This window comes from Enoplosus armatus, chromosome 3 (assembly GCF_043641665.1).
Source record: "Enoplosus armatus isolate fEnoArm2 chromosome 3, fEnoArm2.hap1, whole genome shotgun sequence".
In the NCBI taxonomy this organism is placed as follows: Eukaryota; Metazoa; Chordata; class Actinopteri; order Centrarchiformes; family Enoplosidae; genus Enoplosus; species Enoplosus armatus.
Window position 1 is genome coordinate 28,568,866 of NC_092182.1, and position 21,635 is coordinate 28,590,500.

Here is a 21,635-nt window from a genome sequence, read left to right on the forward strand (position 1 = left end):
TTACCAATTAAATCATATCTGAAGCAGAAATTCTCATATGATATGATACAGCCACTACTTTTGACTAAGTGAGTCACCGACCAAATGCCTTTCTCCATCCAGTTCTTGATCAACAATGATTTGTTTTTAACCGTAATGTATCTATTATTCCATACTGGTGTGTTATGTAGGGTGAAATTGTGATTGTATAAAAGTTTCCAACATAAATATGGCTTGTTTTTGTTAAGCCATTTTCTGATGTCCATTTTTTGTTGTTGGTAATGACTATTAAGCTAGCTAGTGGGCTAAATTTAGTGACTTTAATGTTTAGTGAGTGTTTAGTGAGAGAAGCAAACATAAACATAGAACTATCCTGTTCATACAAGTAGGGGAGAAAATATATTTATATATAAAAACAATGATGGACAACAGCAAACAGTTTTTATCTACAAGTCAAACGGTATGTGTACACATCTGTGTGCATATGCATGTGTACCGATGTGTGTAGTATATAATGTATACTGTATATACAGAGAAAAGAGAATATAGCTGTAAAATGATAGTTAGAAATATGAGTTAAATATAAAGAGTAAAACTCTCCGTCTGCACTTTGACCTGCAGGCGAGTACGAACCATTAAAACTGTGTTCGGAAAGTATTTCAGCCAAATGTAATTATGATGTTGAATGCAGTTTATTAAATAATTTTATTTATTATTTTATATTTCACTGTATGAATCCTGTTTGTTCGTTTTTATTTTTAACATTGTGGTAAAACCAGGTGTGTGTGTGTTTCTGATTCAGCCAGACAGCAAACAGCTGGAGCACACACACTGTCACATAGTTACTATGTGAGGACTCTCAGTCTGACCCTTAAACAATGAAACTTCCTGGAAAGCTTTGATTTTCCTGGAAAGTGGCCTCACAGTGACCTCACAGCGACCTAATGAGGTCATCAAACAGGAAACATGATGTTTAATGATGTTTACACACAAACGTCCTGCAGACACACACACAGAGTATCAGCTCACACAGACCTCAGACCAGCTGATTTATACACGATTTGAGGAAATAAAGTTCAGAGACTGAATCTGAATAATTATTAATCATTAATTATTTATTTATTAATTGTTTGGGGTCAGGTTGTTTGTTACAAATTTGTTTCTAAGATGTCACATTAATAATAGACAGATAGATGGCATTGCCAAAACCTTTTTTTTTATCCACGTCACGTTTGATTGACTTGACACATGATCAAATTAAATAGAAAACCAAAAAACAAGTCTAATGTGTGTTTTTGGAATTTTCTTCTGTTTGTTCACTGTGTGAAAGTGACCGCTGCACCTCACTGGAGCGGAAAGGTGGAATACTGTCAGACATTGTAAAGATTTCTGAGGACATTCAGTGTTCATATAGACGGCATGTAGCCTACATACAAATTATAAAGGCATCATTGGAGCAGAAATATCCTGAGGAATATCATTTATAGGCTGCAGAAGGCCAAACATTGTACTGATGATGAGATAACTCAACTTCATGTTAAAACAGTTACACGTCACAAAGTGTCACATGAGGGGGATAAGAGTTTTTACTTGTATGATGTCTTGGACCAATACTATTCACCTTATATATGCTTCCTTTAGGAGATATTATTAGAAAACACTGCATACATTTTCATTGCTATGCGAATGATACCCAGTTATATTCAATTCAGTTCAATTTTATTTATATAGCGCCAAAGCGCTGAGGTCATCAGCGACTTTGTCAGCTGGTGTGAGCTCAACCTGCTTCACATCAACGTCAGCAAGACGATGGAGATGATGATTGATTTCAGGAGGAAGTCATCCAGCATCACACCGGTGAACATCCAGGGGTAGGACATTGAGGTGGTGGAGAACTACAAATTCCTGGGTGTTCTCCTGAACTGGTCTGACCACACTCAGGCCCTGTACAAGAAGGGTCAAAGCCGCCTCCACCTGCTGAGGAGGCTGAGGTCCTTCGGTGTGTGCAGGAAACTGCTCCGGACTTTTTATGACACTGTGGTAGCTTCGGCTATCTTCTATGCTGTGGTCTGCTGGGGGGGTGGGTAGCACGGACAGGGACAGGAGGAGGCTCATTAGACTGATTAGGCGAGCCGGCTCTGTTCTGGACTGCCCGCTGGACTCCATTGAAGAGGTGGGGGAGAGGAGGATGTTAGCCAAGCTGACATCCATCATGGACAACACCTCTCACCCCCTGCACGAGACTGTGGAGGCCCTGAGCAGCTCCTTTAGCAGCAGACTGTTACACCCACGGTGTAAGAAGGAGCGCTACCACAGGTCGTTCATTCCTATGGCTATAAGACTGTTTAACTGCACATAAATCTGCACAATTTGCACATACTTTATATTTTTCCGTGTATATATTTATTTTTGTCCCCCATAATTTTTATATCTGTATTTATTATTTGTATATTGTTTTTTCTTTTTAAAAAAATACTTCTAATTCTTATTGACACAGTGCTTGTCTGCTGTGTGTTTCTGCACCTTTCTGTCTTTGCTGCTGTGACGTGTAAATTTCCCCGCTGTGGGATTAATAAAAGTCTAAGTCTTAAATCACAACAAAAGTCATCTCATGACACTTTACAAATAGAGCAGGTCTAGACCGACTCTTTATAATGTTATTCCAGAGACCCAACAGTTCCCACCATGAGCAAGCTTTTTGGCAACAGTGGCAAGGAAAAACTTCCTTTTAAGAGGCAGAAACCTCAAGCAGAACCAGACTCTAGGTGGGCGGTCATCTGCTTTGACCAGTTGGGTTTGAGAGAGAGAGAGAGACGTAGAGAGGGAGGGAGAAAGAGAGAGGGGGAGAGACAGACAGACAGACAGACAGACAGACAGGCAGAGATGTATGGCAGCACTAGCAGTAGAAATAGCAGCTATAATTATAATAATAATGGAAATATGACTGATAATAGTAGTTACATCTGTAATAATAGCTGAGATTAATAATAGCAATAACAGCTTTAATAGTAACAGAACTACGACTAAACATAATAACTGTAGTGATGAGAGTCAAGCAGGCCCATGGCGGCAGCAGCCAGGCGTACCGGGACCACAATCCACAGGAACCTGCGAGACGACAAAGCTCAAAGAAATTCCGGGGAAGAGATAAAGTTAGTAACATGCATTGGAGGGACATGAATGTGTAAAGATGGAGATGGAGAGGAGGAAAGCTCAGTGCATCATAGGAAGTCCCCCTGCAGTCTAGGCCTATATCTATCGATCAAGCCAGAAGAACCTCATCAGTTAGCTAAGCTCCAAGCATGCCTTAAAGACATAAAGACCTGGATGACCTGCAATCATCTGATGTTGAACTCGGACAAGACAGAAGTTCTTGGCCCTGAACACCTCAGAAACACAGTATCTAAGGTATCTATTAGCCTACTAGTATCTATTATTACTCTAGATGGCATTGCCCTTGTGCTATATAAATAAATTGAATTGAATTGAATTGAATTTGATTGTGTCCCCCTCAATTCTGAAAGCAAACCTACACTCTTTCTCACAAAGATAGAAGGACAAGAAAACACTAACTCCCACAGTGGGGTGGGGGTGGGGGGGAGGAGTCAGTTCCCCTGGGATAAAAGTCTCCACAGAGAGAGAGACAGTCAGTGCGCACAGAGACAGAAGACACATCAACTACAGAACCAAGAGAACCTCCACTACTGGAAACAGATCTGAGCTCCTCCTCCTGCAGTCTGCTGATCTGTGAGTTTCATCATTCAGACATTCAGAGCTCAACTGTTACTGAAACACACTGACAGACAGACAGACAGACAGACAGACAGACAGACAGACAAACAGACAGAGCCTCTCATCATGGACAGGTGAGTAGTATATTAGAGTCTATTAAGGTATATTAGAGTGCATAGTCATAGCTCATCAAATGTGCTGTTGTAGTGTCAGCTACAGGCTGTACTTTTTTGTACATTTTTTTTGTCTATATTCGTTTACATTTAATCAAATTATCTTCATTGAAGCAGCTGAATCAGCTGTTAGCAGCTCCTGTGTGCAGTGTACTCATGGATGTTCAGACAACTATCACTGGATCACTGTGACACTGGAGGAAACTTAAAAACATGTGGACTCTATCTCCACTTTGGAGAAAGGTCTGGCTTAACCCTATCATCATTCTGGGATAGAGGAAAGAAACGCTCTGGCTTGTTTGCTTGTCTTTAAACCAATCACACTGGTCTTGGGCAGAGCTGAGCCCAGGATGCAGCGACGGTAACACTCAGATAGGAAGGGGAGGAGAATAAGACTGAAATAGTTGGCCAGTGGCATACTTACACCAACAGCCTACATCTGGTGAGTCAGACCACTTAATGACTGATCAGATTACTCCATGGTACTTTACTGGGTAAATGTATCATTACAGTACATAAATACTCAATCTGAATTGTTACTGCAGTAAAAGTAGCATTATATATACGTAGTCAGCAAAATGCACTTAAATGATCAAAAGTAAAAGTACTCATTATACAGAATAATATAATATGTATATAATACTGAACTAGTGTCACTGAAGGATGAACATGTAGCAGTACTTTGTATAACAGTACTTCACATGGTGGGGCTGATTTAAATTGCTTTATAAAGTTAATATATTGTAATATAGCCCAATATCACAAATCACAAATGTGCCTCAAGGGGCTTTACAATCTGTACAGCATATGTCCTTAGACCTTCGTTTCAGATGAGGAAAATATTGCAGAAAGCTCAGGAACAGCAACAGAGGAGGGATCCCTCTCCCACAATGGACAGACAGGAAGTAGATGTCGTGTGGACAGAATAGACCAACATAGTAAAATAGATTGTAACATATATGAAGAATATGAAGCAGCTTCAGATATATATTTTGTATTTATTTATATATATATATACTTCATATATTGAAACACTTTGTAGTTTAATGTTTAAACTCAGCGCTGAATAATGTGGTTTTGTCTGTCTGACAGACCTGAGGTCAGAGGTCAGAGGTCAGGCTGTGTGTGGAGTCTAAATCTTCTTCTTCTCTTTGAACTGAAGCTTTTTAATTAAAGGTTAGCAGTTAGTGGTTAGCCAGATGTCCAGATGTGGGTGCTGCAGCAGCTGGATGGTGATTGGCTGTCGTCACTGAGCTGTAATTAAACACACAGATTACAGACTAAGTGTGTGTGTGGTCCTGTATGTCTGTATTTATGAGGTCTTTCTGCTCTTCAAAGACAGTTTGAAGCTACAGACCTTATAATTAATGTGTGTGTGTGTGTGTGCGTGTGCGTGTGTGTGTTTCAGATCTGACAGTCAGACTGACGTCATGATTCTTGTATAAAAGTGACGCAGGTGTTTATTCAGACCAACATGTTAAATTATGATCACATCGGTCACATCAGTCCTTAATGCAGCTGCATATCATCCCCCCTTCCCACACATTTCCTGTCTATCTTCAGCTGCCACTATTAAAAATAAAATAATGCCCAAAAATATCTTCCAGTAAAAATAAATCTTAATGTTACACCCTACAGTGATAGTTTAGACAATATTGTTCTTCTGACCTCTATGACACTGAATCCTAAATATTTATTTTATTTGATTCACCCATAAATGAGATCAATTATCCAACTGAGATATTTTATATGAGATAATGCGATGTTAAAGCCATAATTAATGGATAAGTTTATGGACACTAATATTGTATTATTAATGGATCTGTATCTTTGTGGTTTAAGGGTAAAAAGACACCAAATAAATTAATGCCCTCCCTTAATTTACAGGGGAGATGCCAGTAGGATGTCAGGGAGATGTCAGTAGGATGTCGGGGAGATGCCAGTAGGATGTTGGGGAGATGCCATTAGGATGTCAGGGACATGCTAGTAGGATGTCAGGGAGATGCTAGTAGGATGTCAGTGAGATGCCAGTAGGATGTCAGGGAGATGCCAGTAGGATGTGAGGGAGATGCCAGTAGGATGTCAGGGAGATTCTAGTAGGGTATCAGTGAGATGCCAGTAGGATGTTGGGGAGATGCCTGTAGGATGTCAGGGAGATGCTAGTAGGATATCAGTGAGATGCCAGTAGGATGTCGGGGAGATGCCAGTAGGAGATGCCAGTAGGATGTCAGTGAGATGCCAGTAGGATGTCGGGGAGATGGCGAGATGTGACTTGTATAGTGTCGCTGTCATGCTGGTTCCTGCTGTCATCATTCACCACCAGTCGCACTCTGAGTGTGAAAAAATAGCAGTTTACAGGATTTGATATAATAACTAACGTTGCTATTGTTACTAAGGTTACTAATGTTTTTAACTGAACGGCACTACCTATTTTCTAACACTAGACTGTTTTCTGCGTATTCTGTGTGTTCAGGTTGCTCAGCTACTTGGTTTGTACAGTCTGATTAATATCAACAAGTTAACTTGTGACACTGCATCTACACTGTTTCAGTGGTTTCGCTTGAAAATAAGCAAAGGAATGATGCTCCTTTCAAGGGAATTACATCGCAATATAAATGAAAGTGTGGCATCTCACAGCATCTTACTGGCAGCTAGCAATAACAACAGCAGTTATAGACAGTTCCAGCGAAAAAAAAACTCAGGGTCGTCCGGCAAAAAAGTTGAACCAGGCTTAACTTGTGCCGCCATGCAATGTGATGTCATCCAACAAGACACTGCATTGACCAATTACACACATGCAAGCTCACATTCCTGATAGATTATTTTGTAACATGAACGCTGTAAGAAAGATGAAATAGCTGCCACAAAGTCTGGTTCTGCTCGAGGTTTCTGCCTCTTAAAAGGAGGTTTTTCCTTGCCACTGTCGCCAAAGTGCTTGCTCATGGTGGGAACTGTTGGGTCTCCGTAATAACATTATAAAGAGTCGGTCTAGACCTGCTCTATTTGTAAAGTGTCATGAGATGACTTTTGTTGTGATTTGCCGCTATATAAATAAAATTGAATTGAATTGAATTGAATTATAACTTTCCAGAGTTGTAAAATCTTGCCTCAGTATTATAAACCAGAGTTTTGGTGTCTGAAAAACCTTTGAACTCATGGATCTGTGTTGAAGTGGAAGCAGTGGAAATGTAAGAGACAGTTGAATGGATCCTCTTGATGCTTTGAAGAGCAAAGTTGAAGTTTATAAAACAGTTTCACTATTAAAATCACATTTACAGATGAGTTTAAATAGAAAATAAACAGCTTCTCTTCCTGTCTGATTGAATTTGCTCATATTCATCAGTTCAGTTTGTATTACACAGAAAAAAACAAGGTCAGGAGGGTTGGGAGGCTGCTGAGAGAGAAAAGAGACAGGGGGTGGTGTGATGAAACAGAGGTTACTGTAGTTCAAGTTGCAGTTCACTTTTTATATGGAAAACCCATTAGATGTGTCAATTCATTGTGTCCTCTGACCTCAGTACACTGCTGCAGCTTCCTGTTTACACCAGACAGTTTGTCTCTGGACAGTTTCAGTTTGCAAGTGAGACTGTGAGTCACTGCTCAGGGTCCAAACAACCTGACTTGCTCTGCTGAGTGTTAATGAGACAGGACCTCCTGGAAGACGAAACTCAGAGCAAAATTAAACCCTCTCCAGCAGAGTGTGACAGAGGAGGCATTGTTAACTACGACACACATATAATTATAATCATATATCTATTGTAATAATGAACACATCTGATGTGATCCATTAACACAGACAGAAACATATGATGAGGTTGTTGGTGTCCTTCCCTGATTGGCTGAGGCCTTAATTGGAAGTTCACACTACATGATGATTGGCAGGAGATTAATTTACTGATTTACGCAGTTGTATTTGTCCACAAGAAGGCTCTCCCAGATTATTTAAAGACCATAATGGTGACCTTTTGAACACAGACAACAGATGATCTGACAAAGACCTGAACTAAACCCAAAACCTAGAACCAGAACCTCTGAACCAACCTGACAACCCAGAGACAAAACACTGAATAAGTCCAGCCTCTAATCCAGGATTTTAAATTGCCTCTTCTTCTTCTGTGTCTCAGGTTGGCCTGTTCTGGCTCAGAATGACTTCCTGTCTGTTGTCCCTCCTCTTCCTCTTCCCTTTGGTGTCCTCTATTATGGCTGCCACCCAACCTGCTGGCTGCAAAATCCGCATCACTGACAAAGGATTGGAGATGTGTAAGGATATGGATATGTAATTATAATCCAGAAGTAAACTAAAACCTAAACAGATCTAAACTTTAATCCAGATTGGAACTACAATGCAGATTTACAATCCTGATTTAGACTATAATCCAGATTTACGATCCATATTTGAACTACAATCCAGATTTATAATCCATATTTAAAGAATAATCGAGATTTAAAGTATAATCCAGATTTAAACTGTAATCCAGATTTAAACTGAAAGATTTACACCATAATCCAAATCTAACTATATCCAAATTTAGAGTATAATCCAGATTTAAACACCAATCAGAGACTCTCCAACAACCAAATGTGTCTCTGTGTCATTAACCCTTTAATCTCCAGCTGCTTTAGTTTGGTCTATTTGAGCTGTATTTATTAGTATTTGTTCTGTTTAAAGTACTTACAGTATGTGTTTTGTGTTTTCATTGAAGTAGTATGTATTGTTTGTTGTGTAGTACTAGTAGTATTTGTTCTGTTTAAAGTACTGACAGTATGTGTTTTGTGTTTCAGTGAAGTTTGAGACTCAGAAGTTTGTTGAAGAGGAGCTCAGTAACATCAGTATGCCAGAGATGAAGGGCAAAGAAGGACGCTTCCAATACACCATCACTGAGTACTAATATCATAATTTACAGTAATATTTTAATACTGAATAGTCAACATGTGAATTAATACTTTCTCTTTCTCTTGTCTGTCATTAGTGTGAAGATAACAGAGTTAAATTTGACTCACGCTGACCTACAATTCATCCCTGAAGTCGGTTTGTTGTTTGATGTTCAGAACTCATCGATCTCGCTGAGTTTCCACCGACGGATCCTCTACTGGTTTTTGTTAGTTCTCCTCCATAACACTTAACTCTAGTAGCTCATATAACTGTAATAGTTCTAATACAGAACACTAATATAACTTTATAGTTCTCCTACAGAACGTTCATATAACTGTAAGAGTTCTTATACAGAACACTAATATAACTATATAGTTCTCCAACAGAACACTCATATAACTGTAATAGTTCTCCCACAGAACGCTCATATAACTGTAATAGTTCTCTTACAGAACAGTAATATAACTGTAATAGTTCTCCTACTGAACAGTAATATAACCTCTATTAGTTCTCCTACAGAAAAACATAGATATAAATCTGACCCATTGGCATTCATATCATTTAATTATGGTAATGATGAAGATGATGATGATAGTTGTATTCCTATCAGTGGTGAAGTTGAAGTGTTGTTGTATGTCAGTTACGACACAGGAAACATCAACGCATCGGCTGAAGGCGTGAACATCAACTCTGTTCTGAATCTGATCAGAGATGATGAAGGACGACTGAAGATCAATAACATCACCTGTGACGCCAAAATTGACAAAATGAGGGCAAAGTTCAGTGGAACGCTTGGGTAAAACACACAAATCACTAATGATTAAAAATTACTGTTAATAGGATTGATTTGGTAACCAATAATGAAAATGATGATAATGAATCAAAAATCATTGATCAATAATAACTTATTAACAATATCTAATCACTTAAGTTTCACCACGCTGTCATGTGATGTATCAACCAATCAGGAACTGTCTGTCATCACATCTGGGTTTTTTTTCAGGAGAGTTTACGACTTCCTGGCCAGCTTTTTGACTACAGGCATGCGCTTCCTCCTCAACCAAAAGGTCTCTCTCTCACCTGTCTGTCTCGCTCTGACCATACTGTCTATCATCTGTCGGTCTCACCTGTCTGTGTCTTTTCCACCTGTTTATCTCTCACCTGTCTGTGTCTCTGACCTGGCTCCCTCCTCCTAGGTTAGTTACATGGGGCCTTGGTGGGGGAGGGCTGTGTCTTCATGTACATCATGTATTTATTGTATGTGTTAGGTCTTTATTGTCTTTGATCTCTGCTGTCTGTGTGAAGATGGGAGTGGGTTTCTCTGAGTGGCTCTATATACTGGGGCCCATGTATTCCCGGCATTCCAGGAAACATTCATACGCAGTCTTTTTGTCAGATTTATAAAATCCCTATTATGTCTGTTCTTATGTGTTTTTTCCTCATACATCTCAATCATCCTGAAATTGTGCGCATGTGTACGAGCCCTCTGATCACTCACATTTTACTATTAATGGCTTCAAACACACTGCCAATTGCCTGGTTTGCATATAAAGGGCCAGCATTTAGTTTAGTTTTGAGGAGAAATGGCCAAAGTATCTAAGAAACAACTGAAGACAATTTTATTGACTATGAACTTGAAATAATGGTTGATCAAACTGACGCGTATTATTTGGAAGCCTAAGCTCTGGCATTACCAACAAAACTAAACATGTTAAATGGCAGAAAGTAACCAAAGCAGTGAACGTTGTTAGTTCTGAGCCACGGGGGAGATAAAAAAAAGTGGTCTCATTTCAAGCGTGAGGCGCATTACTGCACCCAGTGATAGTGTGCGAGCTACTGGAGGAGGAAAGGGGACCTCAGTGCCCTCTCTGCTTGAGACATTTGTTACAATGTAGAATATTTTATTCACAGATTCTGATTGAGACCCTGGTGCCTACAGCAAACAGGTTGAGGTTTGGGGAAGATAATCCTCACTGACCTTGTTTTATAGTCACAAAACGAAATTATAAATTATAATCTTGTCATGAAACTGAGGAAGTGACACTCAGGGAATCATTAAGTGAAATAAGATGTACACTAAAAGACTAAAAGGAGGGGGGGCATCAGGTCTGATGCGTTCAGGTGGGAAGGGAACTGCATATCTCCCAGCCAGACTGCAACACAACACATGCTGTTATAATTTTTTCTGGCAGGTAGAGTAGTCTACCACCTGTGGCATCCAAGCACAACCATCTCCCCTTTAAAAGCAACACTGTACCACAAAGCGTGCACAGCTGTGCACCATCAATCATTTGGCACAGCCATTAAGCACGGCTACAGCCTTTACATAGGGCTGTTTTAACCACCTGTTAATTGGTCACACCTGAAGGTGTAGTTACTCTCCAATAATACAGGATAGTAATCTTTATTTATATACAGATCACGTATTTATTAGTTTATTCATATAAAGATCATTATCAGTATAATTATTAGCATAGTGACATATTAACTCAAGAATGAAATTAAGACTTGTCAAAAAAAGGTTGTTAACCAGTCACATGTCACTATGTAATCATAGTGAAGTTTTTTTTAAACTATAGATTACATTCTAAGAAAAAAACGGTTAAAACCCAAATTCTCACTGTTATTATCCTTTTATGTCAACTCGCAACATCACACTACTCAAAAGACTGCGTATATGGTACGCATGGTTTGAAAGATGTGTACCCGTACGTACATTCTCTCTTTTTATACATTCGGAAACCTGCGTGGAAAGTGCTGTAAGTACACTTTTTGTGTGTACACATGGTTTATATATTTGGCTTCTGCTCTCTGTGCGCCTCAGGACCGAGTGTGAATACTATGTTTTTGTCGACCACCTACATGTTTCAGAGGATGTGATGTGTACATGGGCTGTTTGTAGTTTAAGGTGGACTAAAATGTTTATCTGATGATGATATGTTTTTTGTTATTGTAATGTGTTTTCGTGGAGTCTTAGATGTGTGTGTGTGTGTTCATGTGTGTGTCTGTGTGTCGGGGGGTTGGATGGGTTTGGCTATCTTTAGTGTGTCATACAGTGCTGTAACTAGTGCTTGGTAGATATGTTTTAATAAAGGAGGTTAAAAGTCTGATCTTTCTCTCTGACCTGTGTGTCTCTGACCTGTCTCTCTCTCAGATCTGTCCCACTCTGAATCACGCTGCTCTGGTTCATGTGAACGCGATGTTGGAGACAATCCCTGTGAAGACGGAGGTTGATCAGTTTATTGGGATCGATTATTCGCTTATTGATGATCCGGTGGTGACGTCCAGGAGCCTTGACATGCACTTCAAGGTCAGAATCTGACACTGATTATACTGTAGAATCTAACTGGTGTAATATGATAGTAACAGTATGTGTTGTGTCTGTAGGGGATGTTTTTTGACCTGTCTGATCAGAATGACACGTTGGTGAACTACGCCGTTGACCCGGTCATCAGAGAGTACGACAGGATGGTCTATCTCGCTCTGTCAGAGTTCTTCTTCGACAGCGGGATGTTTTCTTACTACAGAGCAGGAATCTTCCAGATGCACATCGTCAATGAGAAGGTCACAGCCACCAAAGACTTCCAAAACTACCACAGACCTACAAAACCACAACAGAACCTTGAAACCACTGCTGAGCCCCAAAACCACCACAGACCCCCAACACCACTACAGACACCCAAAACAACTACAGACTCCCCAAACCACCACAGACCCCCAAAACCAATAGACTCCAAATACTACTACAGGCCCCAAAACCACTACAGACCCTCTGTAACCCTGAAAGTGATTGACAGAAGAGCTGAACTGCCTGACCTTCACTGTTTCTGTGTTGTCTCATCCTTCAGATGCCCAAAGATATGGAGATTTTGTTGAGAACCACTTACTTTGGATCCATCATGATGCTGGTGAGTAAAAACACCACGGAAACAGTCATACAGTGGAGACACAGTAAAAACCCAGTAGAAGCACAGTGGAGATGCAGTTGCGACATAGTAGAGACAAAGCAGAGACATCATCAAGACACAGTAGAGACACAGTAGAAACACAGTAGAGACAGTAGAAACCCAGTAGAAGCACTGTGGAGACACATTGGAGACACAGTTGAGACATAGTAGAGACACAGTAGAAACAGTAGAAACACAGTAGAGACAGAGTAGAATCAGTAGAGACATAGTATAAACCCAGTAGAAGCACAGTGGAGACACAGTTGAGACAGTAGAGAAACAGTAGAGACACAGTAGAAACATAGTAAAGACACAATCTAGACACAGTAGAAACACAGTAGAGACACAATCTAGACACAGTAGAGACACGGTGGAGACACAGTTGAGACACAGTAGAGACGCAATCTAGACACAGTAAAAACACAATCGAGACACAGTAGAGAAACAGAAGAAACATAGCAGACAAACACAGCAGAGGCACAGTAAAACATGTGACACAGTAGAAAGACAGTAGAGACAGAGTAAAGACACAGTGAGGACACAGTACTAACACAGTAGAGACACAGTAGAAACAGAGTTCAATCAGCTCCAAGTTTGTTCACTCAGAGTGAAGTGCCTGCGTGAAGACTATAACAAGCCATCATTGATGGAGCTTCGATACGACTCACCATGGCAACAGCTAAATAAAGAGCAGAGCCTCCATTTTAATCAGTGGAGCTAGAAATATGACAGCGTGCTGATGCAAACCATGATGTGTCTTTAACAACACAGCAGCAGCAGTGAGAGAGCCTGAGTCTGAATCAGTTAACACTCGTTCATCATCTACCAGACTGTCATCTCCTTCATGGATGATAAAGTGCTGGAGCCCTGCTGGATGTTACAGTTCAGATCTATGTATTCAGCTGTAACAGCTGTGACAGGAACACAATGCAGGTGGCAGTAGCTGAAGATCAAACAGATGAGACACAGTTTACTGATGGGCCTCTGACTGTGAACTCAGTCTGAACCAGTAAAAATGAAGTTGCAGTTGAAAAGGCACAGAGGTTCAAACTAAGTGTTCATTAATACATTTAAACATCTTGATCAAAAGCATTTAATAATCATATTTCAACGTGTGTAAATTCAGTCACTGAGATGATGTTAACACACCTGAAGACTTCATGTAGCCGGTATAATAAAATTCCTCCGGCACCAACCCACCTTAACACATCCAGTAAATTAACTCTGAATAGACTTGGGTTCTGTCCAGGCAGGTTGGCTATGGGACGAGTCAGACCAGTTTAATAATCACTTTATCTTAGACATTTGTAGTACTGTATACTATTTAATTCTGCCTAGAACTGCACCACTGTAGTACTGTATATTACTGAGGTACTGTGTAGCACTGTTGTACTGTATTATTTCTGTATTATTAATTAAATTATTATTAACCCGGTGCAGTACTGCAGTACTGTGTATTATTACTGTCCTTCATGTTTTCCCTGAGCGTTCTGGGTAGAACCTGGTGTAGTACTACAGCACTGTGTATTATTACTGTACTTCATGTTCTCCCTCTGAGTAGAACCCTGCTCTGGTGGATGCTCCGCTCTCTCTGCAGCTGGCTGTTAACTCGCCTCCAAAAACCTCCATCAAGACATCTGGAGCGACGGTTGTCATGACAGCCATTGTCAAGGTGATGCTGCTGCCTCCAGGCCAGCCTCCGGTCCAGCTTAGCAGCATGACCATGGTACACACACACACACACACACACACACACACACACACACACCAGTTTTAAACTACATTTATTTCCTTAAAGATTGAAACTGAAAACATGCTGATCAAACATCCAACAGCTGTTTTCATGTTTTTGTTGTTTTTATTATTTAATTTTTTCTGACTGCTCTGTCCTCCTGCAGGAAACAAAGTTTAATGCTAAAGTTTCTATGAAGGGAAAACGTCTGGCTGTTCATGCTGACCTTCGCAGGTACACACACGCATGCACGCATGCACGCATGCTTGCACACAGGATTAAATGTAGTGTGAGCCTAAGAGACCAGGTAAAGAACTCAAGAGGAGAGAAATACATCTACTTTAACTCAAAGTAAAGCCTGCTTTAAACAAGCTGCTGCACTGGTAACCCAAATAGCATCTGCCGCTTCTTCATGACAAAAATAGTGCAAAGTCATAACAAATTTAGTCACAGGAACGCGTCCCTAGTGGTTTTATGTTTGTTTGTGGTGGTTTTGCATCTATTTGTGGTCGTTTTGAGACTCTGTGGTCATTTGGTGTCCTTTTGTGGTCATTGTTTTTGTCTTTGTGGTGGTTTTATGTCTCTTTGTAGTAGTTTTGCATCTCGTTGTGGTCATTTTGAGACTCTTTGTGGTTGTTTTGCATTTCTTTTTAGTTATAATGCATCCCTGCTTTTGCATCTCTTTGTGGTGGTTTTGTGTCTCATGGTGATTTTGGGTCTCTTTATGGTCATTTTGATTCTCTTTGTGGTGGTTTTGTATCTGTGGTCATTATGAGTCTCTATCGTCGTTTTGTTTATTTTTGAAGTAATTTTGTGTCTCTTGGTAGTTTTGTTGGTTTTGTGTGTGTTTGTGGTGGTTTTGAGACTCTCTGTGGTGGTTTTGCATCTCTTTGTGGTCATTTTGAGTCTGTGAGAGTTACACTATTTGGATATCAAGAGATAATTCTTTCTGCTTCAGAACACCAAGTTACATCTAAATTGGAGCAGTATTTTCAGATGAAAAAAAGCCTTGGAAGATCATCCTCCCAGACCGACTCTGACTCTGTCCACACTAGAGGTGAAGGAGGGAACCTTCGTGAGTGTTTTGCTCCAGTTTCCAGTCTTTTCCTGTTTTCTATTTCTGAGTGACTGATTCCTGGAATACATTCCCCACCATGCTATGTATTGACAGCCATCTTCTCCAGAAAGCAAACAGGAGTATTACTCACCTCAAAGAAGAAAAATCCGCAGACTATCAGATGAACTAAAACATAAAGATATTCTGTTCAGTTTCCTTGATACTGCCTCTATTCAGGCAAAAAATATAGCTGCAATGAGCTTGGCTGTTTCCAATACTATCCTGTGGGACACCTCGGTGCAACCTAACCCAAACCCTAACCCTGAACTCCCAGGCCACTTGGACCTCGCCTGGGGGTGCCGGCACTTTGCCCAGTCTTACCCTGGCTACCTTGGGCTGTACTGTGGATGCTACTTCGGTCCCTCCTAAGGCCAGCCCTGCTGCCTGTGCCCTCCTGGGTTTGTCCATCCAGGAAAAACAGGTGGAGTACCGAGGTGCATCCCAGGACTGCAGTTTCCTCCATGGGAAGAGGACCTCGAGGGGACGCCATCAATGTGTCCCCCTCTCCCTCTTGGCTCATTGTAGGCTCATCCATGGCCTGGCATGTCTACTGTCCTAACACAGAAACGTTTTGCCATCCTGGAGCTCGGGTACTTCACATTAATTCAGTGTTCTATGAATGTTAAGAAAGCTAACTGGCTGGACCCCAAAATGCAAACACAGGAAGACTGGCGGAGCAGGTTCTGAGTTCTGAAACAATGATTTATTGTAAAAGGGGGAGAGAGAAAGTTCCGGGGGAATCGTGGAGGAGACTGGAAGCCGTGGTGGTTGGAGCAGGCGAGGGCCGGGAAGAGAGCTGACAAGGCCGGAGATCCGCAGGAACGTTGCGGAGACGAGGAGGAGCAGGCAGGCAGGTGCAGGTGAACCGGGGTCTGGAAGACGTAGAAGGAACAGGCGTAAATCACAGAATATGAACAGGTTATCTAGAAACACAAAGAGCCACACAAATTACCACGGAAGGTAACGGACGATCTGGCGACGAGTGGAGAGTCTTTTATACTGCAGTGGTGTAGATGGCTTGAATGGAAGATCTGAAGCAGGTGTGTGATTGGCGCAGGTGTGTGGACTGGTGTACTGGAGTAACCTCCTTGTCTCCGCTCGGTGGCAACTCTCCAAGACAGACGGGGAGACAAACACATGGGAGAGAGAGAGAGAGAAACACAGGGAAACAAACTGGGGATCCTGACAATGAACTGCTGCGGGATAATCCTCTGCATCTTCAGTGATCACAAGTTGGATCTGATGCTATCAAGCTTCAACAATCTGAAAAGTTGAAGGATGATTTTAAAACTGATTGACATTGCCCTGGAGTCTGGGAATTCCTTTTGTGGATACCTTCATCTCAAAACAGAAGGTACTGTTAGCTCATTATTAGCCTACAGCATAGAACTCTGCAACAACATAGAACTGAAGTCTTGCAAACCGTCAAAAGATTGACATCCACATCATGAAGGAATCGGTTAAAATCCAAAAAGATATCCGCCTGTTTGTACCACACTTCAGCAGTTGTGAATAGTGACATATTCTCCGTTCCTGTTATAGTTAGCTGTCACAATAACACAAAGAAATACCAGAGTACTCTTCACAACAGTTCAGTCTCGCACATTAATGTCGCACCAATCCCTCATAATGGCAAAAACGCACCCAAACGAGTGAAAACTGGTCTGACAGTCAGTGCCAATGAGGCCCAGACCTGAGCCGATAAAGTTAGCACTTCTGAATATCAGATCCCTCTCTAGCAAGATGTTTTATATTAATGATTTTATTTCTGAACATGGTCTTAGCTTTGCTTACTTCAACTACTTCAGCTACTTTGTTAGTCTCCTAATTTCACCTTTTTATATTCCAGTACACAAAAATAATTTTCATGTCAACCTCTATACTGATTTGAGGGCTTTGGATTTCCTGGATCTTATTGCTTGTGCCACCCACATTCATGGAAATACAATTCAATTCAATTCAATTCAATTTTATTTATATAGCGCCAAATCACAACAAAGTCATCTCATGACACTTTACAAAAATACACTGGGTTTAGTTATGATTAGGCTTATTGTCTACATCAAATGATGGTCGTTGTTGTAAAGCACAACATTAAAAATTAAGTTATTGACAGATTTTCTAATCTGGTGAATACATTTCCTCTTTCCACCACTGGCTTGTTGATGACCTTGTTGATGATTTTAATGATAAATTAAGATTCTCATTCGATACTGTTACTCCAGTACAGATAAAGATATGGCAAGTTAGTCGCAAAATCACCATGGAAACCGCTGCTACAAGAAAAAAGAAATTGTTGAAAAGCTGAGAGACGATGGAAGAAAAGCAACCTAATGTTCATTTTGACATTTTTTAAGATCAAGTTATAATTTACAATACTGCAGTCAGGAAAGAAAGACAAGCCGATTTCTCTAAGATTACTTCAGAAAATCAAAATAATCCCTCAGCGCTTTTTCAACAATTGACTGTCTTTTAAATTGTCTTCTCTTTTAAATCCATCACCTGCTCTCAGTCTTCATAATAATTAATCAACTCTTAAATGTGAAGAATTTGCTTCATTTTTTAAACTCCTTTGGTGGTCTTAGCAAACAGATTTAATTTTAATTCTCATTTTAACAAGGTCATTAAAACATATTTCTTTCATCTTAATATTAAGTCAGACCTTTTAGATTCTGAAATGCTCATTCACACTTTTATTACCAGCCATTTAGATTTTTGCAGTTCCCTTTTCACAGGTTTACTTCAAAAGTCTATAAGAAAACTACAGCTAGCCCAGAATTCTGCGGTGAGGATCTTAACTAACACAGAGAAAATGGATCACATTACCCCCCTGCTTAGGACACTGCACTAGCTGCCTGTATCTTTTAGAATTTATTTTTATTTTATATACACTTATTTTACTTGTTTATAAAGCTTTAAATGAGCTTGCGCCTCCCTACGTCAGAGATCTTCTCTCCAGCCAGACCACTAAGGTCCTCCACCGCTTTTTCTTTTAAATGTTCCTCCTAACCCTAACCCTCTCTCTGCATTTTCAAAAGGAAATTAAAGACCTATCTTTTTAACCTGACTTTTAATTTGGAGTAATGTAATAGCCTTAGTTTTTAAAATTCTAGTAATTGTTTTTTATATTATTTTATTCCTGGTGTTTAGTTAAATTTTTTCTTTTGCTTTTTAATTCAATTTTCAATTCAATTCAATTCAATTTTATTTATATAGCGGCAAATCACAATAAAAGTCATCTCATGACACTTTACAAATAGAGCAGGTCTAGACCGACTCTTTATAATGTTATTACAGTGACCCAACAGTTCCCACCACGAGCAAGCACTTTGGCGACAGTGGCAAGGAAAAACTTCCTTTTAAGAGGCAGAAACCTCGAGCAGAACCAGACTCTAGGTGGACATGTTATTGATGTTCAACATTTTATCGTTTTACTGTTGTAATTTTCAGTCTTGCAAATAGCATCTATTGTTGTCAGTTTTTGTCTGTGTTGTTTTAATCTTGCTGTGTGAAGCACTTTGGGCTGCATGTTGAAAGATGCTATATAAATAAAGTTGAGTTGTTTGTGGTTGTTCACTCTTTGTGGTGGTTCGATGTGTAGTTTTACGTTTGTTTGTGGTGGTTTTAGATCTCTTTGTGGTCATTTTGGGTCTCTTCGTGGTCATTTTGTGTATCTTTGTAGTCATTTTGTGTGTGTGGTGGTTTTGTGTCTCTTTGTGGCGTTGTCGTGTGTATTGCAGATGAGAGTTGGTAATCAAATGCCAGAATGACACAATATTCGAATCCTCTCAAAGATCTTTAATTTCTTGCAAGCAATGAGTCAACATCAGCATTACACAGATAATGACTGACTAGAGGCAGTCTCTAGTCAGTCATTATAGTACTTTGAGATAACACACATTATCCGTAGACAAAAAACTGGATGCACATGATGTCATCCAAATCGTCATGACCTTCCTGGGTCATTTTCTTGGCTTAAGAACATGAATCTTCTCTTGTCCTTTCTGTGTTACATCATCTCAAAGCATTCACCCCTGCCTTTACTCCTTTAACTTAACTGTTGTTATGGGAGGATCATTCATTCATCTCTCACACACTGAAGAAGTAAGAGGGTAGAGGGGTCTCAACCTCCGTTCCCTCACAGTAGTTTTGGGACTCTTTGTGGGTCCTTTGCTTCTTTTGTGGTGGTTTTGCATCTCTTTGTGGTCGTCATGTGAGTCTTTGCGGTAATTTTAACGTCCTTTTGATTGTTTTTTTTGCATGCCTTTGCAGGGTTTTATTTTTGTTTGTGGTGGTTTTGGATCTCTGTGGTCAATGTGAGTCACTGTGGTCGTTTTGCCTGTCTTTGTTTGTTTGTAGTCATACTGAGTATCTTTGAGGTCGTTTTGTGTATCATTGTAGTTGTCAAACTGAAACAATTTTCTTCTTTCAGGTTTAAAATCTTCTCCAATCAATCTGCTCTGGAATCTCTGGCAGTAAGTGTTGTGTCTTTTTCTGTATTACGTCATTTTATATTACATGTCATAACAATAACTAGATAGAGGCAGAGATGTGATGAACTCTGACGAACAACAGAGGACAGTAAGAGACCATCAATCACAATACATAACAGTAAGAGCCTGTCTGCCTGTCTGTCAGTTGATTCCTCTGCAGGTTCCTCTAAAGACGATGTTGCAGATGTCTGTGGTTCCTTTGATCAACAGTAAGTAACAGTAATCTGATTCATCAAATGTAAAACATTAACACACAGTTACTACAGTTTTTACTGTAACACTGTGACACAGACTACTGTAATGATGTTTTACTGATTATGTGTGTGTGTGTATATATGTGTGTGTTTGTTCAGACTGGACCAAGAGAGGAGTTCAGATTCCTCTGGCTGATGGGATGGATTTTATTGAGGAGGTGGTTGAATATCACAATGTAAGTCTGTTTCACGTTAAACATTAACCTGAAATAAAAACTTTATCTATACATTAATCTGTATATGTTTATAGATGATGCTGTATTCTGCTTGGTCATTAGTTTGTATATTATTGTTATATATCATCACTCAGTGCTGCCCCCTGGTTTTGACAGCAGTTGTCTCTGCAGGGGTTCATCGTGATCGGAGCAAATCTTCACTTCAGCAAAGGACTGAGAGAAATGATCGCAGGGAACATCCAGACAGAGCCAGACAACAACACTGTCTAAATATATATATGGAGATGATATATACATGTACTGTATATATACACACACACACACAATGTAAATATATACAACACTGTGTGAACATATAACAATATGTTAATTTATACAAACGATTGCAGGGAACATCCAGCCACAGCCAGACACCAACAACATATATACTCTGTAGTGTGGTATACCACACTGTGTGGATGTATACATAAATATACATAACACTGTATAGATTAGGTAGATTATATATATGTATACATACATACATATATGTGATAGTTATTTATGTATACATATAACTATATATCTATCTATCTATCTATATCTATATATAAAACTCACATATATACATATATCTATGTGTTAAATATGCAGTTGTATAGACACTATGAAAATATAACAGACTGTAAACACTAAACCATTCATTAAATCATTAAACACTGAACCAAAACAACATTATGTGGGTAAATGAGCATATGACAATGTGTGTCACAGCTCCTGTGTGCTAACTCAGGCTCTGCCCCCCTCTGAGGGGCAAGGCCTGATCAGGTGAGTCTTTCAGTGAACTGAGACAGTCAACACGAAACTGATGGTGTGTTCAGGTGCTCCAACATAAAAAGACATATGCCAGTTTACCAGCAGGAAGTTTTAGTTTTTCTGGAGGTTTAACTCCAGTGTTAAACTGGGACCAGGGTGTGTTGTGTCACCTGAACTCATGATGGACAGCTGGCAATCAATGCTGCAGGTTAAAGGTCACATTTACTCTAATCAGACAGCAGATGCTGATTTAGTTTATACTGCAGCATGTGTTCTCAGTGTAAAGTTGCCACACAGGTTGGTATTGAACTACATGGACAACATTTACATCACATGGACCTTTGTTTCGTGGATACTGAAATTT

General features: G+C 39.9%; 1 protein-coding gene across 1 annotated transcript; it reads left to right on the forward strand.

Moving 5' to 3' along the window:
• The first annotated feature begins 8,029 nt into the window (after positions 1–8,029).
• On the forward strand, positions 8,030–20,882 carry pltp (phospholipid transfer protein). Its single transcript, XM_070903242.1, has 14 exons — positions 8,030–8,144; positions 8,667–8,766; positions 8,855–8,983; positions 9,398–9,553; positions 9,761–9,824; positions 11,912–12,067; positions 12,145–12,321; positions 12,606–12,665; positions 14,266–14,430; positions 14,603–14,670; positions 19,986–20,028; positions 20,192–20,255; positions 20,400–20,476; positions 20,648–20,882. Exons 1-14 carry the CDS (start codon positions 8,030–8,032, stop codon positions 20,744–20,746), a joined length of 1,473 nt encoding a protein of 490 aa, XP_070759343.1. The 3' UTR covers positions 20,747–20,882.
• Positions 20,883–21,635: the final 753 nt, after the last annotated feature.